We start from the raw sequence: 21,976 nt of genomic DNA, 5'->3' as shown, positions 1-21,976 counted from the left end.
ATTAAAATGGGTGTTGCCCTCATACGTCAACGTCTCTTATTGTAGGCTCATTCATTAGAAATTATCTTGTCAGACTTATTATTAGTATCTATTTCAGCTAAAAGTTGTTCCCCACCCAATTTTAGTCTTTCACAAACTGTAATTGAACAATTAGTGTAGCCTACCATTATTATTATTATTTTTTAAAGCTGACTCACTGTTTTACAATGCAACGGTTAACAATATTAAGCTGAAAGTTAATGCTTAAAACAGGCGTGTGTTTCATAGAAAATTCGGATAAATTTGGAAACATGTTTTGGCTTCATGCTATGCACCTTAAACAATTAAAAAAGTAGCTTATTCGTTATATAAACCAGTTCCCTCTGCAGTTGTGACTAAGTCGAGGTTAGAACTGCAACGGTTTGAAAAACAAAAGGTATATAACTACAATACTAGTTTTAAAAGTAGATTTCAGTTGTCTCCTAGAATATGAAATATGAATAGATGCATAAGCCACCTTCTTAGCCTATAGTTCCAAGAACCTCGTTCCTCATAAATATAACATGGCTAACACGGAAATGTCTATCTTCTTAACAAATTAAGCAGGTAGGCTATATCCAAATGACATTAGTAAGGACCTTATTCATAGTCCTATCAGCTAAGCATGTTAGCATGCAACACTAGGACAAGAAACTACAACACAAAATGTATTCTTTTATTTTCAAAATTCTGTATTCAAACAAGTACATATGTTAAACTGATCACTTAGTACGCAAGATCTACAAACTCAATTCACCCACATTCAAGACAAAAAAAAAAAAAAAAAATCCCATTTGTTCATAATAAAAACAATTATCTTCAAAGAGTAAAATATTTACAGGTAGTTTAACTTTAACTACAGTATGTACAGTATTTTTGATCCATCAGAGTTCCCATCATACGTGAAGGACATGCACACAAATAAATGGAACTTGAGAACTTTTAAGCATTTATAAACTACAGTCATCACTAGAGCCCAAGATGGGCCTCAAGGGCAGTACAAAAGGAAAATGCTACAATGTTTACAACTAATACGAATAATTTGTTCTTGGGAAAAGTGAGGGATTGATGCACTTTCTTCATTTCTTTGAAATTTTATGTGACAATGCTGCATTTTTTTTTTCATGTAAAACAATCAACTGTCTTGTGAAACACGTAAATAGCTACTATTCTTCTATAAATTTGGCACACATGCTAAAATGCTTTTGTGAGCTCATTTGTCTCATTCATCAGCATTTTTTCTGTCATTCAAAGAGCCGAAATGTCAAACAGATGACTGATTTTTTAAACACAGTCTCGTAAAGATCTGTATCCATGGAAACACAACTGTGAGAACGGCAAACATTAGGGATACTCTTTTTTTAAATTGTAGCATTTTACCTAAAAGCAAACAACTTCTTGTGAGGGGGAAATTCCATATAAATATTGTGTTACAATTAACCATTACCTTGGAATTAATATATCAAACTTTACATTTCAAGTTATTAGGAAGACTGTCCCAAAGGAACATTTTCAAATTTCGACACTGGATGGAGGTCAAGTATAAAATTCATAACATCTTTTCACATGCATCTACAGACATACACACATACAAAACATATGTACATTAGTATACATTCTGTCGGAGCTCTTTGCTGTTATGGTGTCGTGATGTCCAGTCCTCTTCATGACAATCTAAACGTTTGGAGTGCTGGTGGTTCGGCAGAGCTTTCATTAGTTTGATCTTCATACATAAGTGACTGTGAAATATTTAGAACTGTTATAAAAGTTGAAAAAGTAAGGATGTGAAGTTCGTTAGTTTTGATGGCGCTTCATGTGCAGTGCCAGGTGGTCTGAACGAGAGAAGCAGCGACTGCAGGCGACACATTTGAAGGGTTTTGCGCCGGTGTGTTTGCGGTAATGCCGCGTCAGTTCATCCGAGCGGGCAAAACGCCAGTCACATCCTTCCCAGCTGCACTGGTATGGCTTCTCACCTATTATGATAAAAATCACAACAAAAGTTAGCTCATGTTGATTTAGTTTTTAAAAAAAACAGTTGCCTATGTATCGGTTTTCTGTTGCAATGTAATTTATTCCTTTGATGGCAAAGCTGAAGTTTCAGCAGCCATTACTTCAGTTTTTAGTGTCACATGATTCTTCAGAAATCATTCTAATATGCTGATTTGATACTCAATTATCAACAATTGTTCTTATCCATGGTGATTTTTTTTTTTGTTGTGCTGCTTAATATTTTCGCAGTAACAGTCATACTTTTTTTAAGGACTCTTTTTTGATGAATAGAAAGTCATTGGGCAATTGGTTCGTTTGTGAAAAAGCACAGAAACAGCATTTATTTGAAATATATATATATTTTTTTTCACATATTATAAATGCCTTTACTGTCTCTTTTGATCAATTTAATGCATCCTTGTTCAATAAAAGTATTAATTTCTTTCTTTTAAAAAAAAAAAAAAAAAAAAACATAACCCAAACTTTTGAATGGTGGTGTGCCATGGTTTCCATAAAAATAAGATAAAATTTCTTGAGCACCAAATCAACATATTTAAATAATTTCTGAAGAATCATGTGACACTGAAGACTGGAGAAAAGATGCTGAAAATTCAGCTTTGCCATCACAGCAATAAATAACATTGTACAAAAAATACTTTAAATTTAAACAACTGTAAAAATTCAGAATTATTCCAAACTTTTGGCAAACAGAAAACTTTCCAAAAATAAAGGACCGCCATTATTTCAATCCAAGGTGACGTTTCAAAGACCAGGCTCATACAAAGCCCAACTTGTGTATCGTGACATTTTTAAATGGCAGTTATAGAGGAATTAGACGTGTGTGTGCTTGTGGTTTTGAGAGTAATACAACTCCTATGTGTAAACACGGAAGATATTTCCATGGTGCTTAACACACGCTGATAAGATCTGACAATGTGAGGTTTGCCACAGCACTGAATCCTGAAGAGCCAAGTTCAGAGTGAACAGATCATTCATGTGGCCCTAAACTTTTGAAACTACCACTATTCATACCAAATTCAGTACAGTAATAGTGTGTATCTGTATGTTTGTGCACGATAGAGAGAAAAGTGAAGGGGAAAGAGAAAGTTTCACGATGTTTCGTGACAACTAGAGTTTGACTGACAGATGTAAATAGGTGTTTTTGTTTCCTCGCTGTTCATGTACAATATGTGTGTTCGATGCTTGAAATAAATCTTTATTTAGTACAGATATATTGTTGTGCATGAATTATTTTGAGAAGGGCCTTTTTTTTAAACCACACCTTCCAATAGTATAATTTTTTACCATCCATAAATATTTCTTACTGCTCATGAGTTTCTAATTTGAAAGCTAGATTTTCAGCAGCCATTGCTGGTCTTCAGTGTCACATAATTCCTCATAAATCATTCTATTTTGGTGTTCAAGAAACATTTCTTCTTATTATCAATGTTAAAATGACATGCGGCTTATTTTTGCTGAAATTTTTTTTCTTCAAGATTCCTTAATGAATAAAAAACTCAAAAGAACAGGATTTATTTCAAATAGAAAATTTGTAACATTTTAAATGTCTTTAATGTTACTTCTGATCAATGTAATGCATCATTGCTGAATAAAAATATACATTTTTCTAAAAGAAATCTATAGTGCCTCAGTTTCTCATGTAGATTAACTTTTAATTTGTCAATCTGGACTCTGATTATAGTCCAATAAACACTAGTTTTCTATAAAAAGGTGTTTAACCACATAACATCAAACAATAATTTTTTTGAAACACAATGTTTCAGTTCAACCTACTAACTTCACCACAGAGAAACTACACAGCTCTCAGAAATAACTGAATAGAGTACAATTTTAGCTCTTTGACAAGCTCTTTGAATAGTGTTGAAAACTGGCTCTTTTAGCTTAGCGCGCATCCCTCCCCCTTTTCTATACGTGAAACCAGAATTCAAAATGAGATTTCCTTTTAACAATCTGACAAAGGTCTCCAATAGCTCAGGGATTAAAGTTAATGCCCCCCCCCATCAAACACTTCAGCTTGTGGAATCTATGTTTAAGGGCCAACAAGCTCAAACAACAGAGATATTATTTGGTAAGCTGGAGGTTGTGCAACGGCTAACCTGTTATCGGTAAAGCATTTTACTGCGCACACACACACACACACACACACACACACACACACACACACACACACAAACCCATTATAAACACAAAAATGTGGAAGTTGCATATTGTTAATCACCTATTTCACCATCATAACGATATTAAGAACAACAACCAGTATTAACCAGATTCACTTAAATCCATTCAGAATACTAATCAATATCAACAATCGCTAATGATCACCACAAACTTGCATGAATACCCATAAAATCACCATTGTAAGCTCTTTATCAGTGGCTTCTGTTTGTGGAAGGTGGGAAACAAGTTCAATTACTACAGGGCTTTCACAAACGAACCAATTGCCCCCATAGGAATTAGTCGAAAAATCATCACAAGCATTGTGAAATGTCAGTGTACTTTTGCGTACATTCATTTTTGTTAAAAAAAAAAAAAAATTAAAAAAAGAACAGTTGTTGTATTTTTAAATGCCATGTTGAAAAACCAAAATTTAAATTAGAACCGTACATACAAAATGTTGGCCGAAAAACTAAAATATTTCCTTCTTTTCAAATTTTTGTTTGGCTTTTTGCACCTTTAATAAACATTATCAAAATGCACAAATATAGAAAAGTTTTCTTTGGTCAAATGATAAGTAATGCTTTTCCTGCACGTTCAGTTGAGAAACTGAACCGTCCCTGATACAATGCAGAGACCTAATTCATTAGGCCTACAAACTTTATTGTCATGGAATGATATACTGTATAGGGGTATAACTTTGTCTTAATTTTTTTTACTATCTGGAGAGGACCATGCATGGTTGCCCAAGGCACGTACAGTACATCTTGTTAGAGCACCATAAAGGAGGCTTTAATATGATAAATATAATTTATACAAAATTACAATTTCTCCCACTTCTCCAGATACAGGCAGGCCCGTTTCCAGAATCAAACCACAGAGACTTCTGAAATTAGTGAGAGAGCGCTAGCCTTAATGTATAGCCTATTGCCTATAGCCTTTGTTAGAGCACATCTTGTACATCCTGACACACTTTATATTCATAAATAGAACATATAATTAATGAAGACATCAAAATTACACGTTATCGACCAGTTCTGACTTTCATCTGTCAGCACGGAATGTTCTAGAGCTCTTAAACTGTTTGACAGCTTTCAGATCATTTCCAACCCCCAACATCTTTTGAAATACAACTCCACACCATGTCCACCTGAGGAATGACTACCTGTGACAACAAACATACCATGCAGATGGACAGAGGGAGAAACAAACCGGCTCGTCAGAAAAAAATTTGTTGCTTTTTGCATCACGTTCAGTTTTATTCGAAACATATGAACATGAATCTGGCAACATGTTTTTATGCTGGTTGTTGTGCATATTGCAGCAGGTCTGAAATGAAATATCTGCTCTAAAAATGCTGTGATCATTTATTTATTTTTTAACCCAAATGCTGGGCTCAGCTTGTTGAGTCATTTTATTGGGTGGTTTTAATATTTTTTGCAGGTGCTGGTTAGTTTTTCTGTAACTCAGCTGGTGTGCATTTTTACTCTCAATACAAATGATGAACCCCCTCATATACCTACCCAGCTCTGGGTCAGTGTAACCCAATGTTAGGTACACTGTGGCAAACCAGTTAAAACTGGTTACATTTGGCAACGGTCATGTTCTGTCCTGAGAGAAAACCTGACTGACGGGAAACTTCCCGAATGAAATTAAGGTTTGTATTACATTGTATTCCCCTTATGGAAATTAACCATGCCATGGTTTTACTACAAATAAAACCAAAAAACCTGGTTACTATAGTTAAACCATGGTTACCAAAAATTAACCATGGTTTTGCTACACCATAGTTTAAGCATGGTATTTGTAGTAAAACTGTGGTTATATAAATGATAGGCTAATAAACACGGCAAAAAACAAACAAAAAAAAAAAACATGATTACTACAGTTTTACTGTAAAACCATGGTTAATTTTAGTTAGGGCTATTACTTCATAAATAGGAAAACGTCTGTAATCTCACAATTTTGTTTAAATGTAGCCTACGTCGCAGCTAACGTCTGATTGAAACGCTTCTAAAAATGCAGCTTTCACCAGATCTAAGCTAACGATGCGCCGGTGTACCTCCCATTTAAACAGATGGTAGCATAACTCGATTGCGAAAAGTGCCACATATCGGATTTTTTGATGAAATGATATTAAGATTAAATTTTTCCTGAAAAAACTAGTTAATGTTATAAAATTGGACTGAAATTTAGTGACTTTGTTCACAAAGGGTATAACTACTCAGATTTTTTTTGATAATTTTCGTACTTTTTTGGGGGAGATTTTTCACCTTGTTACACTTGTGATTTTCCAGGGCAAAAATGACCCGGACTCAAAAAATAGCTTATAAATCACTCATTGTGCTATATTATCACCAAAGATTAGATTCAATCTTTTTGTCAACTTGTTTTCTTTCATTTAGGACTGGTTTTGTATTTATATTTGCATCTGATTTATCGTAAGCCTCATTTATCTGAGAGTAGGCACCTAATTTTTTGAGTGAAAAAAGCATTATTTATGAATAATTTTCACAATATTAAATAAAAACAGATGAAAATTTGCACTGTTTATCACACTAGTGTGCTTTATTGTTTAATCAGGGAGTTTGTTTTAAAAGGCTTTTTTGTATAAAATGGCACAAAGTCACACTTGTGGTGTTCCCGGTCAAAAATGTTCAGCCATTCAAAGTGAATGGGAAAGAATGAAAGTAATATAAACTATTAGTGTTCAGGAGCATGTTGATCATGTAACCTATAAGAATGGGAAACTAAGAAAACTGCAGCATGAGACTATACTGTTGCTATAACGAACGTAACTTTGACGCGCATCTGATTGAAAGATAAACCGTGCGCTACTGTATGTTGGAGATATTTCAGCAAATTTTGCTCCACTCAGTAATAACGTCTACAATAAATAAATAAATATAGGCTAATCAATCACAGCTGATGTTTTTCCCAGAGACAGTAGGCTAAACATTTTGTGTAATTAACATGTTTAAATTGTCTAACAACAACAATGCATTCAACACCAGAAGAATACAGAACAATTCTAAAATCTTTTAGAGCTGCTTTGATTCAACTCACTTTATTTTCAACATGAAATAAAATTATATATCATTTGTCTGTGAGTTTTATTAGTCATGTAGGATATACTATGAATGGTCTCATGTGCCTTACAAGCTTGGGATGCAGTTTGAGAAGAGTGTTTATGCGTGAGTGTGTGGTTTTGTAGAAACTACATAAGATTACAACACAGTATAATATCACTGAATTAAATTATACACATTTTTACATATATAAATCACATTTCATATCAATATACATTTAATGATTAACAATATAGATTAAAACTAAGAACAAAGACGCACATTACAAATACGTCATTGAAGCGCATCCTAGATAAACACAACATAGGCTAATCCCCGTTTATTAATCGTACTTCAAAGATGCACAAATAAAGATAGGCCTATCCACCTTTTTCTTGTCGTAAAAATGGGTGCGGCCATTTGTAAATTCTATGGGTCTGGCTTCCAGTCTCATCTGCGTCCAGCTATTTTTAGCTGAACAAAACAGTTAGTTTTGCTGCTTGAAAACAACTTTATTGAAAGTTGGTGTGTCTTATGTTATTTTAATGTTGTTGTTGTTTAACGTTGTTATTCTCCTCGTTATTTACCTATTGCGGCTAATGAACCGGAAGACTCACCCATAGGCTTACTTCCGCGTTGAAGAAAAAGGTGGATAGGTGCAAAGAGTATACTATACTATACAGTGATGTCAACAATGGTGTTAATAAACAATAAGTTTAGTATCACACCGAATGCTGTTGCAGTAGTCATCTAGTAACGATAACAAATGCCTATACACTTTCAAGCTAAATAATCATATTGATTCAAGCACTTAACATTTATAAGTTAATGAACAATACTGCACAACTTATAGCGATATCGAAGATGGTCCTTATCTCTCCCAAACGCGTACAGTAAAATACAGTAGGCTATACAACACCCCTTCAGTTATGTGCAGTTCTATACTGCCACCAGTTGGTGCAGTTGTGTAACTTAGAGACCAACTTTCGTCATATCGAGAAGATCACAAGAAAGTCGTGATAACGAGAAAACAACTTTTGTTATGTAGAGATCATGAGAAAATTAAGTACAAATGGTGATATGTGACATATTCTATGCTTTTGTTTGCCAAAATAATGCAATGTTTTAGAATTACCTTAATTTGGGGAGCTTTTCTCAGTAAATATTTACACAGAACTATTTAATTTACTGTGATAATCATGAATTATTTTATATATATATTTTTAAATGAATTGACAGCCCAAATTATTATAATACATTTAAACTGTTTATTAAACAATGGTGTCTTTTATCATAGTGCAATAAACCACACAAGGCCATGTTTTACAGTGATTTTACCATTGTGGTTTTAGGCTTTGTGTCATAACTGTGATTAAATTAATGTAAGGCCTAAATCACTGTTATGCTTTAGTTTCATCCATGCTAATACTTTGTGCACAGCTGCAACATCTACTCGATTTCCCAATGTACCACATGGGAACATATGTTTTGCACAAGCTTAAAGAGTTTACGTAGATACCTCTCTCACGGAGTAAGAGTACAACAATGATGATACCTCAGGCTATAGGGAATCCCTCTACATTCTCAGTGATCACCCCAAAATTGTTAAAAAAGAATAAAGAAAGCGTTGACTTGGCGGAAAAGGTACTTTTATCAGCTTAACGTCATGTGAAGAAAATTACACCCCATGGTGTTGGGAGGGAAGATTTCGGTTTCATTCTAAAGTGTAGTAGGATTGCAGTGGGTTTCATCTTACGCCGAGCTGAACACACTGAAACTGCCATGTTATTTTCTCCCGGCGGTGCTCTCCTGCCCCCCTCCCCACCCCCCGAATGCAGACAGAAAAAGCAGGAGGAACAGGTTTTTCCTCCACCACTTGGCGATTTCCCCCTCGGGAAAGCATGCAGGGCTTGTACAGGCATGCAGACACAATGTGTATAAAAGAATGAAAAGAGAGTCAATTAATCTCTCCCTCCGCCCTGTTCTCTGTCTTTCTACATCTCTTGTCCTTAGGCTGTCATCACTGTGCGAGCTGTTGCTGCATTTGTAGTTTTTATGTTGATGGTACATTGCTACTGGTCAAGCAGTAACAACTGCTTCTAACTTTAAATGAACAGATAACTCAACCTTATGTTATTCCAAACCTGTATGACTTTCTGTCTTCTGTAGAACACAAAAGGAGAAAGTCTGAATAATGAACACACTGAAAAAAACCTGTCATTCAATGAAGTATCAAAAAATGATTCAGAAGACCTATGAATAACTATATTCCAAGGCTTCTGAAGGCATAAAATAACTTTGAGTGAGAAACCAAACGTATGTCATTATTCACTAATAATCTTCCCTTCCAGAGAGCTATTAACCAATGCAAATAATTACCAAATACCTGGGGGTAGAATATGCGGGGGACATTAACGTGAAGACATCAATCACACGACTGGGACAATATATGATTTATGTGTGTTTTTCAAGTTATCTTCAGGTAATAAATAAAGTATATGAACAATGCAGTGCTCTTTGACACTTCTTCTGTGATAAAAATGGAAGACAAAGTGTTTGCAGTATATAAACAAATCATAAAACTGTCACCCTGGACCACAAAACCAGTCTTAAGTCGCTGGGATATACATTTAGAAATAACCCAAAAACATTGTATTGGTCAAAATTATAGATTTTTCTTTTATGCCAAAAATCATTAGGATATTAAGTAAAGATCATGTTCCATGAGATATTTTGTAAATTTCCTACCATAAATATATCAAAACCTAATTTTTTATTAGTAATATGCATTGCTAAGAATTCATTTGGAGAATTTTAAAAGGTGATTTTCTCAATATTTTTATTTTTTTGCACCCTCAGATTCCAGATATTCAAATAGTTATATCTCGGCCAAATATTATGCTATCTTAACAAACCATACATCAATGGAAAGCTTATTTATTCAGCTTTTATGTGAAGTTTAAATCCCAATTTCAAGAAATTTACCCATATGACTGGTTTTGCGGTCCAGGTTCAAATATATGAAAAATATTATAGAATACAAATTACTGGTTATTGTCCAACGGTGTATTTGATTCCTTAACCAATTAAAAGTAATTTGAAAGTAAGTTTATAATTTGAATTAATGGCTCAATCCTTTATGTTAACACCTAAATCGATCGGAGCTTGATCCAAAAGAAATTTCAGTTGGATTGAAAGGGGTGGTATATAAATAAAATAATTAGAAATAATCCATGGAAACACTGGAATTGGACTATTTTCTAAATTGTATTAAAAAATGGTGCCATGACGCATATGCTTACATTCAAGCCGGCTTTCTTGGGTTCTGAACGGGTTAAGTGAGCGAGCTGAACCAGCTCAGTTTGGATTAATTTAAAAACTAATCATTTTGACTGGTTTTGCAAACTGTATCAATCATTCAAGGAACTATTTGCTCACAAATCAGACACGAAATATCAAGATTATCACATACAGTACATTTTGTCTGTTCCTCACACAAAGCTATTGTATAACATCAGATGACTTGTAGGATACCTTTAAAGTGCTTTTGCACTGTTTATGGAGCTTGAGAAGCCTCCATTCACTTTAATTGCATGGAAAAGTTCAGCAGAAGACAGAAAATCATATAGCGTTGCAATGACATTAGGGTGAATAAATAATATCATTTTCACTTTAGGTTATCTATGTTAGAGTTTAATTTGATTTCTTACCTGTATGAGTCCTTTGGTGTGCTTTCAAATGAGAGCTCTTTGTGTAAACTTTGGTGCATCCTGGTACAGAGAAAAATTGCCCAGATGTTAGTTTACTGATAATCTCTGCCAATCTTCAGGATGGCATGGCACATGGAATCCAAAGTTATTTACTAGAATGGCACACTAACCTGGGAAGTCACAGTGATGAATCCTTCTCTTCTCCAGCTCAGGATTGTTCCGTCGATTGTATCTGGGTCCCGTGAGGATGCCCTGACCGTGGGCCATTAGAATGGAGTGAGGGGTCATCTGTCCAACCTTCATTCCAATTCTAGCCTGGTATGGTGGGGGAGGGTGAACAGAGGTAATGAGCTCCGCCTGGTTCTCGGGACTGCCGGGTTGGGAGTTGGGGGGCGATGGAGGCAAACTGTGCGGCTGGGGTGAAGTGTAGAATGGCTCGGGCATGACAAATTCACTAGATTGCGTTGTCAAAGCCACTGTGTTCAGGTTGAGCATGGTCCTGCCGGATGCACCGATTCCGTTCATCGATTGGCTCTGGGAGAAAGTCATTGTGGTAAGGTCACTAGTGCTGATGGGCATTTGGTAGACTGCCGGCTGCTGAGGGCCGATGTGGAGCTCGTCTGTGACGTTTATGTCAGGTTTGATAAAGAGGCTGTTGACTGTCTGGGGCACGCTGAAGACGGAGGTGAATTCAGGGAGTGTCTGAATGCCACAGGGTTCGTCGACCCCTGGCTCAGTTTTGATCTGATGCACCTGAGGTTTGTTTGGACGATAAAGGCCCGTGCGAAGGTGTGTGGTATTGGGCAAGATAACGTTGATGTTGAGACTGTAAGGGGCTGGCTTTTCATCTGCAAAATACTCATCCACCACTGAGGCACTTTCCCGTCTGTACTTCTTATCCATCATGTCTGGAGAAACCAACGGGCTGCTCTGGGGCAAATATTTATCCATCTCCATCCGTGTCTGAAACAAACAGAAGATAATTATGATACAGTACAGTACCTTTAAACACTAGGTTTGCAAATAGTAATAGTGTACTTTTTTTCAGCTAATTCAACTGATAATTTTATTAAAATTTAATGTCATTGTGTGCAATCAAAATAAGTTTGTAAAATGGAAGTTGCTCAGTTGTTTTAATAATTTCCATCAGCCATAACCAGATATACAATTGACAGGAAATTTTGCAATTTATTAAATAAAAGTAATTTATTTATGACTTCTTTTCAAAAACTAGCCAACAAACCTCTCTATTTTGCCAAAATGCCTAAATATTGCTTGTTGCAGCATAATTTATTTTCATATTCTTTGCATCTAGTAGGCATAACTAAATTATTATAAGTTGTAAAACAAGACAGGAACTGAACTTGAAATTCAAATTATTCATTAATTTAATTGCATGGACAAATTTTTCTCAATTTAATTAAGTTTACTGAATGTTTTTATTTTTGATTGCACGCAGTCCGTGTTGATATTTTGTAATTGGATCAGCTGCCGTCAAACTTAGATGTCTGCTCTGCCATTTTACCCTTTTCACTTCACCACAGCTGTTAAAAAGATTTTATTTGAAAAAGGAGATCTGGCAAGCATATACTATGTTTATTGTCTTTCACAATTGTTTAAGATTGCAGCGCCTGGTACAAGCAGTGGGAGATCATTCCTTGCTTAAATGGTATACACAAAGCCAAGTTCAACAGCGCAGCTCTGCACAGTGCTCCAATGCAGCACAGAGTATATAGAAACCTCATAGGTGTGGCAGCCATGAAGGACTGGAGCACAAAGCAAAACCAAAACAGTGACATGTGATATCAAGAGGAGATATGGGCACAAACAATGTACAAAAATAGAACTCTAAAAACGAGTGCACCCTGGAGAGCCATTCAGGTGCAACGGTGCTGTAAACTCCTGAGACTGATAAATAGGGCTTTTGTGTGATAATGAAGAACCAGATTTACCAAACCAGTCAATTGGCAAGTCAAATGTGTGATGATGAAATGGTTAGCACATGCAAAAACCTGAACAACCTAAATACCTGACTTGAACAAAAACATTCAGGGTTTACACAATCTGTAATGACTGCAGCATGTGCTAAACAAAATAACCCCCAAAATAACCAAAAAGCATGTGAGACCACTAAAATACTTACATTTAGCATATTTCTAATACACATTACATTTCAAATGATGTTTATATTATTTTAATACTATATATATATATATATATATATATATATATATATATATATATATATATATATATATATATATATATATATATATATATATATATATATATATATATATATATATATAAAAAATAAACATTAATATAATATAACTAAACTATATATATATATATATATATATATATATATATATATATATATATATAAAAGTTGTTTTGTTAATGTTTCCAAGAACTAAGAATATATGAGATCTTTTTTAAAAGAACTGTAGACATTTGGACCCCACTTAAAACACACAGCTGCCTTTATTGTTAAACCTTACTGCAGTCATTATATTTGACAATAAATATTTCAAAAGCACTGTAATGTCCAGCTGTTTGAAGTGGCGGCTAAGTCAACAATAAGCCATGTATTGTCAAAATGCATTTCCTTGGCAACCCACTGATGTGGTTTCATGTACAAATATCTTCGTCCTTTCAGGTAACTCATACCCTAACATGTGAGGTCATGTACTCTCGGGGAATGTACAATAAAATGCTGAAACTTCTGCAGCTTTTGATATCGCTGTGGATGAGCCATTTATTGCAGCAAATTTTACTCTTAGCGTTAATGTCAACAATTCCACCTTCATCCGGCCAGCTTCGGAAAGTTAAAACCAGGTAATTAATTGAAAATAGCTTTCGATTTATCTCCAGTTCTGGCAAGCGCACCGCCACTGCCCTTAGTCCTGGGCACAAACAGGCCTTGTGTTGTGTGGTACTGGCAGAGAGGCAAGTGCCCTTGGTTATGGCTTCCAATTGGCCTTAGAGGCCCGGTTCTGTTCAATTGGTTTGTGTGAGGAGAATAAACAGCAGCTGAACCCTGGCCCAAGAACTGAGTTAATGATTGGAGGACATTTACAACTGCTAAGTTATGTATTTTAGGGACCGATAACGGCTGGGAGCCGAGTTAGACATAAAAATAATCTTTGAGATAAATAAGCAGGAGGTTTCCGTATTGCTCAATATCGACGTTCACTGGAAATATGGCTAACTTTACAAAAATGTTGGATAGGTCACCCAAAAATGTCATGTTCTGTCATCAAATCTTTTACCCACATGAGAGAAAATGCTGATAGAATTTTTAATTTTTGCTGAAAATTCATCATCAGATATCTTATCCATTATCCATTACAAAGTCTTATTATTTTTAAAGGAGCACATGAAGCTCAGAAGATTCAGAAACGGCATGATATGAGTTTTCCGAGCCGTTTCTCCAACGTTAGATATCGCAGTTTATTTCCGAGTCCAAGTAGCCTGTTAGCTCAAAGAACTTTTTCCTAATTACAACACAAAAAATATTTCCCTTTGAAATAATAGTTTTTATGGCCTAAAGGGAATTCAAAAAGATGGATATTTGCCCACAGATCCCTATAAATTCAGACTGATAGGCTTCTTGTCTGTTTACTGGAGCCATAACAGCACAAATCATCTGAGGGCAGCAGCAAGAGAAAACAAAACCTTTGAGACGAAAATTATGTTTTATGGCTTTGGGGGAAACAGATAACCTTTGTTTTGGCTTTTCAGGACCATGACTAGTGAAGGAACCATCTTGGCTGCTCTTCACAGCTCTGGATATGAATACTGACTGCTGTTTTTTTTTTTTAATTAATGCAAGAGAGATGCGTGACACTGCAAAACAATGTGACTCAGAGACACCCATATCTTTTGATTAGATGTGCCAAATCACTCATGTTATTAAGATCATCTTTATTAATAATCATGACTTTTGTCGGTTTCTGGTTATTTTTAGCAATCTAATTCAATTTACACTATGATTACTACTCCTTTAATAGAAGGTACTTTTCCCAAACATTAACTGGAGGTCACGAGGTCAGACATGTGCTTCTCGTCACCAACCAAAAACAAGGGAACAGAGACCATGCGAAGGCCCAGGCTCCTTCCTTCGGTGTAGCCCTGTGGCCATACGAACTTTTGAAGGAGTGCAACGAGGTCATCAGTCATTGGCTCAGCTAGTCATAAGCTAGCCAAAGCCAAAGAACAAACTATAGAGAAATCTGATTCTATAAATCAATTCTAAACATGTGGATTAATCTGAATTTTCTCTGTGGGCAAACTAAATATTAAACTTTTGACTAACATTAATGTCTCAGTGTTAAATGATTTTCTACATAACTTCAAAAACTGTGCATTGAAGTTACTGAGCATTTTTGTATTATTGTACCCTTAGGAAAACAAGAAGGTAATCCAATTCTTTGATTCCTTTGCAGTACACTGTACATTTGACTCTTATAATGTAGGTTATGTTAAGGGCCTAAACTTGTGTTATTGTCATAGTATCCATGTAAAACAGGTTTCAATGATCTCTCATTCATCTGAGATATTATATTCATAAAGTCAAGTATAAACTAGACTATTTAAGAGAACAACATGACGTTAGTGTTTATTACAAAACCTATAAATTTCGAGAAATGTGTCATTGCATAAAATAAAGGTATTTACCTGATTAAACATACCATGAGATTTGTTTTTTTGGTGTTTTTAATAGCAATAGGCTACTAATACTAATAGTAATACTAATACTGATGATAATAATAATAAATTGTATAAGCAACTTTTCATTTACATCAGGCTAAATTAATAAATGTAAACATACATATAGAGAAATACATACAGCAATTAAGTGGACCCTTATGTGCAGATGTAACATGCACACTTTACACAGCCTGGAAGAGACGCCTACATATTTTCAATATTTCATCAACAATACTTAATTTAAATAAATAAATAAAAAATATCCAGACACTTGAAATACAGAAAGCGTTTCACGAAGATTTTCTGTTACTGAGCATGTGCTTTCTCTTAAAGTGCATCTGTTCTAATGTACTTTTGGGATGTGAGGACATCAAAATTTTGTTTTTCAGTTAAGTCAGACACCACGGAGCGCCTGCCATACCTGAGCCATTTCAATAGCGTGTGTTGCTAGTCTCACCGCGGGTTTGACGTCCTCAAACACAGACGAGTCCTCCGGCCCATCCGCGCCACACATCCGCACGGGTTTAAGCTGCGTGAAAACCGCTCTCTCTTCTGTATTCGGAGCGCCAACGGCCAGTCCTACACTTGTCATTTCTATTTGCAAATATCGAATACTATATTTTAAGCTTGTTTTTATTTACGAATGCACATATACGGGATTATGGTAAACGTCCTTGTCGGTACATCCAGACGTGCAGTGTATCCAAAACCCTCCCTGTGTCCCTCAGGTAGCCTCACCTGTTGTAAAGAATCACATTGTGGACACGTAGAACATGAGTGACAGCTGCTTTAGCCATTCAGAGCGAAGGTAAGTGCGCCTTCTCCAATCACAGAACAGGTAAACACCTGAGAGGTGTACAACATGGAGGCGTTACTTTTCTGCATATCCATCAAGAAAATTAAACTAAGGCTATCGTATTGTAGACAATTTATTTTCTTTGTTCACTATGAAAACTATCTCATTTTTATTTATTTATTTTTGTGGTGAGAAACATGTTTAGTTTATTAACCAAAATATCATGCGATATGGTCTTAGCAGGACTCTCAAGGTTTGTTGGCTGGTTTTGGACATCAGCTTATCAACCAGCTGGACCAGCAAACAACTTAAGCTTGTTCGTGTTCTTTTTTTGCCTCAGATATCAGGTTCACTTAATGAATTTAACCATTTCATTACAGCTGACAAGTTGCAGGTAAACTTATTTTAGGTTTAAATACTATATAATTTATTTTAAATTATTCATAATTAAACATAATTTCAATTGAATTGACTAAAAACAATATAAGCATAAGCTCCCAGAAATAAATGTATTTTATTGCTGCAGTGTCTGGCTCTCTCAGTCATAATACCATAATACCATAGATCCCACACAGACATTACATAAGACATTAGTGCATACTGTAACATGCCCATGTATAGTGATTATATTAAAGCAGGCTAACTTACAAATGAAAACCTGTAAATCCCACTTCACCTGTGAACTGTTATTGTTTTGTCTGAAGCATATCTCAGGCCGAAACAAATCTGTGCATGAATCAGTTTCCATCAGATGCCTCACACGAAGCACCAAACCAACCAGTTTTATTTATCTTGATGTACAGATTCAGAGCAGCCGTTCCATTGCTCCATGTATTTCTAGACATAGCAATGTGGAAGAAGGATGAGAAAAATTGATGGGTCAGAAACTGGATTGTCTGCATTCCTCCTGTTTTATCGAAGAGCCTGATGACAGACGGGGTCAGTCAAAAACAGATGTGGCCACTGCAGGTGTCACTGTTTAGGGCCAATTCGGAGGGAACTGTAGCTGTGAGAGAGGTTAGACAAGGTGAAAATACCTGTTCCTGGGTTTAAATGGGGTTGCTGCATCATGAAAGTTACATGAAGCAAAGATTCACTGAGCTCAGTGCAGTACGCCAAAACACGCCATGCATTATGTAATGTGCAAATTACATAATGTACATTATGTAATGCCAAAAAGGATAATAATGCTTACTTTTTATATAAAATCCAGTTAAGATAATATAGAGTTTTACAAGAAAAAAAAAAAAAACCCTGCTGTTTCTTAAATACAAAAGGCTTATTGGTTTCCTTTTTTTATGTGAATGTTCATGAATGACATGGGCATACGAAGTGGGGAAGGGAAGGACCTTGGTGACAGAACCGTCTGTTATAGAGTCTAATTATAACAATTTGCTGCAAAATGACGGTTGTCAGGACTCAACACATCATGGTTCAGAACATGAAGTATTCCGTGTCCATCAATCTTACATCACTTCTAACATTCCAGAGCATTCTGTGGAATGCTTTGCATAATGTGAACTCATATATGAAGAAGAAGGTATATATAAAAAAAAAAAAAACCCACAAAACAGGATTCCGCTCTTGTATAAATATTTTAAGAAAAGAATTTCAATTTAAAAGATGAAAATTAAAATTAACAAATATTTTTATTATAACATAATAATTGTTCATTAAAACACACCAAGACAAACTCTGACAGACAGATTTTGCTCAACCCTGCTCTTCACATGATATTAAACACGTTTTAAACAATCAAATCACCCTACAGCAGTCGTTTACTCACCCTAATGTTGTTTCAAACCATATGTTATTGTTTTTATTAAACATAAGAGGACATATTTTGAATAGAACTGCATGACAATTATTCTAAATATCTTCTTTTGTATTCCACAGGAAAAATAAAGCACAAAATAAATAAAACATAAAAATTCCTTTTATTTAACTTTAATATAACTATTGCTTTAACAATCGTCCACAGGAACATCCACTGAACAACATAACCTAACATTCAGCCCTTGTAAAGAGTAAACAAGGGAACTTTTGAAACATTTCTGAAACCAACTGTGGCAAAACAGATAAAAATACCTGCCACATAAAATCACCAGTGTCCTGAAAACCTTTGGAAAAAGAATGACTGGGATACTGAATGTGTGCTTGGGCAGAATTAAGTACACTAACTGTTAAAGAATCTCACCTGAGCACCTTGAGATCGGCATGTGAGCTTGTGTAATCAAAAGACCTGTCTTTGCCTGGCTCGTATCAAATTTGCATGGGCGATTGGTTGATGGATTGCAGTGAGTTTGCTCACTTTCTGAGGTCAAATTACAGCAGCAGCTCTCTCTCACACACTCCTGAACACGTGTGCTATGGGGAAATACACACGTATCCACTCGTGCTGTGCTTTGAAGCCGTTTTGTTTCCTTTTTAATGCCTCATTCCTCCAATTGCAGTGTCAGACAATATGACAGATATCCTAACACGAACATTCACCATTTAGCAACTTGTTTTTCGCTGCATGAAAAACCTCTCAGTACGTTTTCACAGTCAACAGCACAAAATGGCCTCACAACAACTCTGTAAATGAATATCTGAGCATTGAAAGTAACTTATGCATTCCGGGGGCCAGACAGTCAGTGCTGGCTATGGATTTGAGAGCCAAATGTTGACTGAGGGAGGGTGTCCTTCAGCCCTGAATAGGCCCTGATTGTTCCCTTCTATTACAGCACTGCAGCTAAAATGTGTATTTTTCAATAAGGTAAGAATCAGCATTGATCCAAGCAAACCGTGCAGCGCTAACCAACCGTGTACACACCCAGACTCTCATTGTGAAATGACAGAATGAGTAGTATGACAAAAGGTGAAAAATTGTTTTTTTTTGTTCCTCAAGTCAATACAAACCATGACCACTTTCTAAAACACAATGCTTGTATGTAGAAATGCATTACAGTGTCCTATAAATCACGGTTGGGGTTTTCTGCAGTCTGTACACTAAGAGCATTCTCTCTCCCTCACGCTTTCTCACATATATATAAATACACATACAGAACAATGTACGTCAAATCTAAAATATAACCTCCTATTGCTTCTAGCTTTGAAAGCCCTGAGTGACAGGATTTTAAAATCAAAACAGAACCAAACAACTCTCTACATCTGATAACTTTTTAGGAGAATTAATCTAAAACTTGACATGTTAAATATTTTGGCAAATATTTTTATTTATTTATTTAGTAAATTTCTGAAGTAATTTCTTGAGTTCACCTAATATGGCCTTCACAATGAAACAAGCTATAAACAGCTGGGTCAAAACAAAAAACCAAATTACTCCAAATCAAACATCTCAAACAACCTGAATAACCATCCAAAACCACATTTAAATTTCAGCAAATTTGCATGTATATTTCATTAAGGAGGCAGACAACTTTTGACATACATTGCAGTTCTGAAAAGAAGAGACACCTGGATAAACAAAATGGGCAAAATCAAAATAGTGGAGAAGGACTTCATATGGGTCATTTGAAGCTTCACAAATACATTGCAAACAATGTGAGCTGTTGTAGATCTTGAAATGAATGCATTTGTTGCAACATTAAGTAAAAAGAAAGTTTGTTTTTAGTCTTTAGAAATTAGTTTTATTTTCACATTTTCAGGCAGTCTGCTTCTTACCACTGCAAATTTTAACCATCCTGTTTAACCTTTTTTGTTAAAAAAATACTTCAATGATCCTATTGATAGAAAGACAAAGACCGAATAACAATACACAGAAAAGAACTGACTTCCCACAGACCTTATATTAACTATTATATGAATCACAAGGAAACCAAAGGGTTAATGAAGACTTGTTAGCTGTATGCTCTAACAAATTGACGTATGTCCTTGTCCAATAAAACATCTTTGAGATCAAGCAGGATGTTGAATGTAACGTTAAAGGTTTAGTTCACTTCCAGAATTAAAATTTCCTGATAATTTACTCTTTCTGTCTTAAGTCACAAAGCTATTAAGGCTTCTGAAGAAAAAAAAAAAACATTGGCCACAACTGAAGTTCATTATATGGAGAATTATCCTAGAATGTTTTCCTCAATACCTTAATTTCTTTGCAACTGATCTTGGATGACATGGAGATGAGTAAATTATCAGGACATGAATCTTCTAGAAGTAAACTAATCCTTTAAAGGGGGCAGTTGCACAATTCTGAGTACCGGAAGTCAGTGGGAGGTGACCATATATGGGCCCAGGAAATGTTGGAATTCTTTCAGGTGAGATATGAGAATGACGTTTCAATGTAATGGGGTCAGAGAACGAGGAGTTAAATAAAATATGCATTTTGAAGTGTTTTATCATTGATACGCCCATCTGCAGTACACAAAGTCACAATGGCTTTGCGTGAGAAAAGGCAAACGTTACTGTCAACATGTCTCAATCTAACAAACCAAATATTTTCTTCAGGCAACTTACTCTGTTGTGATAATGGATGATGTAATATGCGATTTTGTGCATTTCCATGCATGTTTGCAAAGGATTTTTTTTTTAAGTCTAAGCAACTTGATGTCACCAAATTTATGCAGTGGTGTGCAAAAGTGTGAGACCACTAATGCTTCTATTTTTAATTATTCAAATGTAATATTCTTTTTCATTATAAATTATATATGCACTACTGTTCAAAAACTTTGGGGTCAGTAAGATCATTATAGTATATATATATATATATATATATATATATATATATATATATATATATATATATTGTTTATTAAAAAGTATAAATGCATATTACTGAATGTTAAATACTTCCAATTTTCTTTTTAAGTAAAAATTTATAAAAAATCCTAAACCTTCCTAGTTATTGGCAAATTACATTTTGAATTCGATATATATATTCAATATGTTTTCAGACTTTAGTATGGTGGCCATGAAGTGCAAAACAGATTACAATTCTGAAAACAAAATAACAAATTACAAGCACAAATTCAAATCTAAAAAACAAAATAACAATTCAGGAAACACAACAACAATTCAGAAAACATTATAACAAGTCAGAAAACACAATGACAAATCCGAAAATAAAATAACAAGTCAGAAAACATAATGACAAATCAGACAAACCAGAAGAGGTAGGTATAGTTTGAGACAGCCATTGGTTTGGTATTACTCACCGCTGACTGGACGAGATATCTGTCAATCAACGTATACAGAAAGAACCAGCCGAAAAACAGCAGAGTTGTGGTAGAAAGTTCGGAGATGGTCTTAAAATAGCTCAGTTTAAATGTATTGTATGAATTGTGCTTACTATGGAATAAAATTATGGAGTGTCTATTTATACTTTGTGCAAATAACCCGCCTTATTGGAACTTTGAAAGCAGCTGTAATTAACCAGCTCCAGTGGTGCAGGTGATTTAGTGTGTGTTCTTGATAATTTGACGTGATCAACCGGGATTCGATCCCATCTTTTTCCAAACTTTTTTTCTCCCTTTTCAAATCTAGTATCACTTTGTAAAGGCATTTAT

At 35.1% G+C, this 21,976-nt stretch overlaps 1 protein-coding gene across 2 annotated transcripts; it reads right to left on the bottom strand.

The window, feature by feature from the left end:
* Nucleotides 1-673: 673 nt before the first annotated feature.
* Nucleotides 674-16,434, bottom strand: LOC109086714 (Krueppel-like factor 5). 2 transcript variants are annotated; one of them, XM_042711109.1, is made up of 4 exons: nucleotides 16,134-16,434; nucleotides 11,131-11,923; nucleotides 10,961-11,020; nucleotides 674-1,991 (listed from the first exon to the last, which is right to left on the bottom strand). In XM_042711109.1, the coding sequence occupies exons 1-4, from the start codon at nucleotides 16,266-16,268 to the stop codon at nucleotides 1,813-1,815; spliced, it is 1,167 nt and encodes a 388-aa protein (XP_042567043.1). In that variant the 5' UTR covers nucleotides 16,269-16,434; the 3' UTR covers nucleotides 674-1,812. The 2 variants fall into 2 exon arrangements, with proteins under 2 accessions (XP_042567043.1, XP_042567042.1); XM_042711108.1 differs by having other exon boundaries at nucleotides 16,098-16,428.
* Nucleotides 16,435-21,976: the final 5,542 nt, after the last annotated feature.

The sequence above is a fragment of the Cyprinus carpio genome, chromosome A21, assembly GCF_018340385.1.
Source record: "Cyprinus carpio isolate SPL01 chromosome A21, ASM1834038v1, whole genome shotgun sequence".
In the NCBI taxonomy this organism is placed as follows: domain Eukaryota; kingdom Metazoa; phylum Chordata; class Actinopteri; order Cypriniformes; family Cyprinidae; genus Cyprinus; species Cyprinus carpio.
Note: the sequence above shows the minus strand (reverse complement) of the source record. Positions and strands in the feature narration are given on the sequence as shown.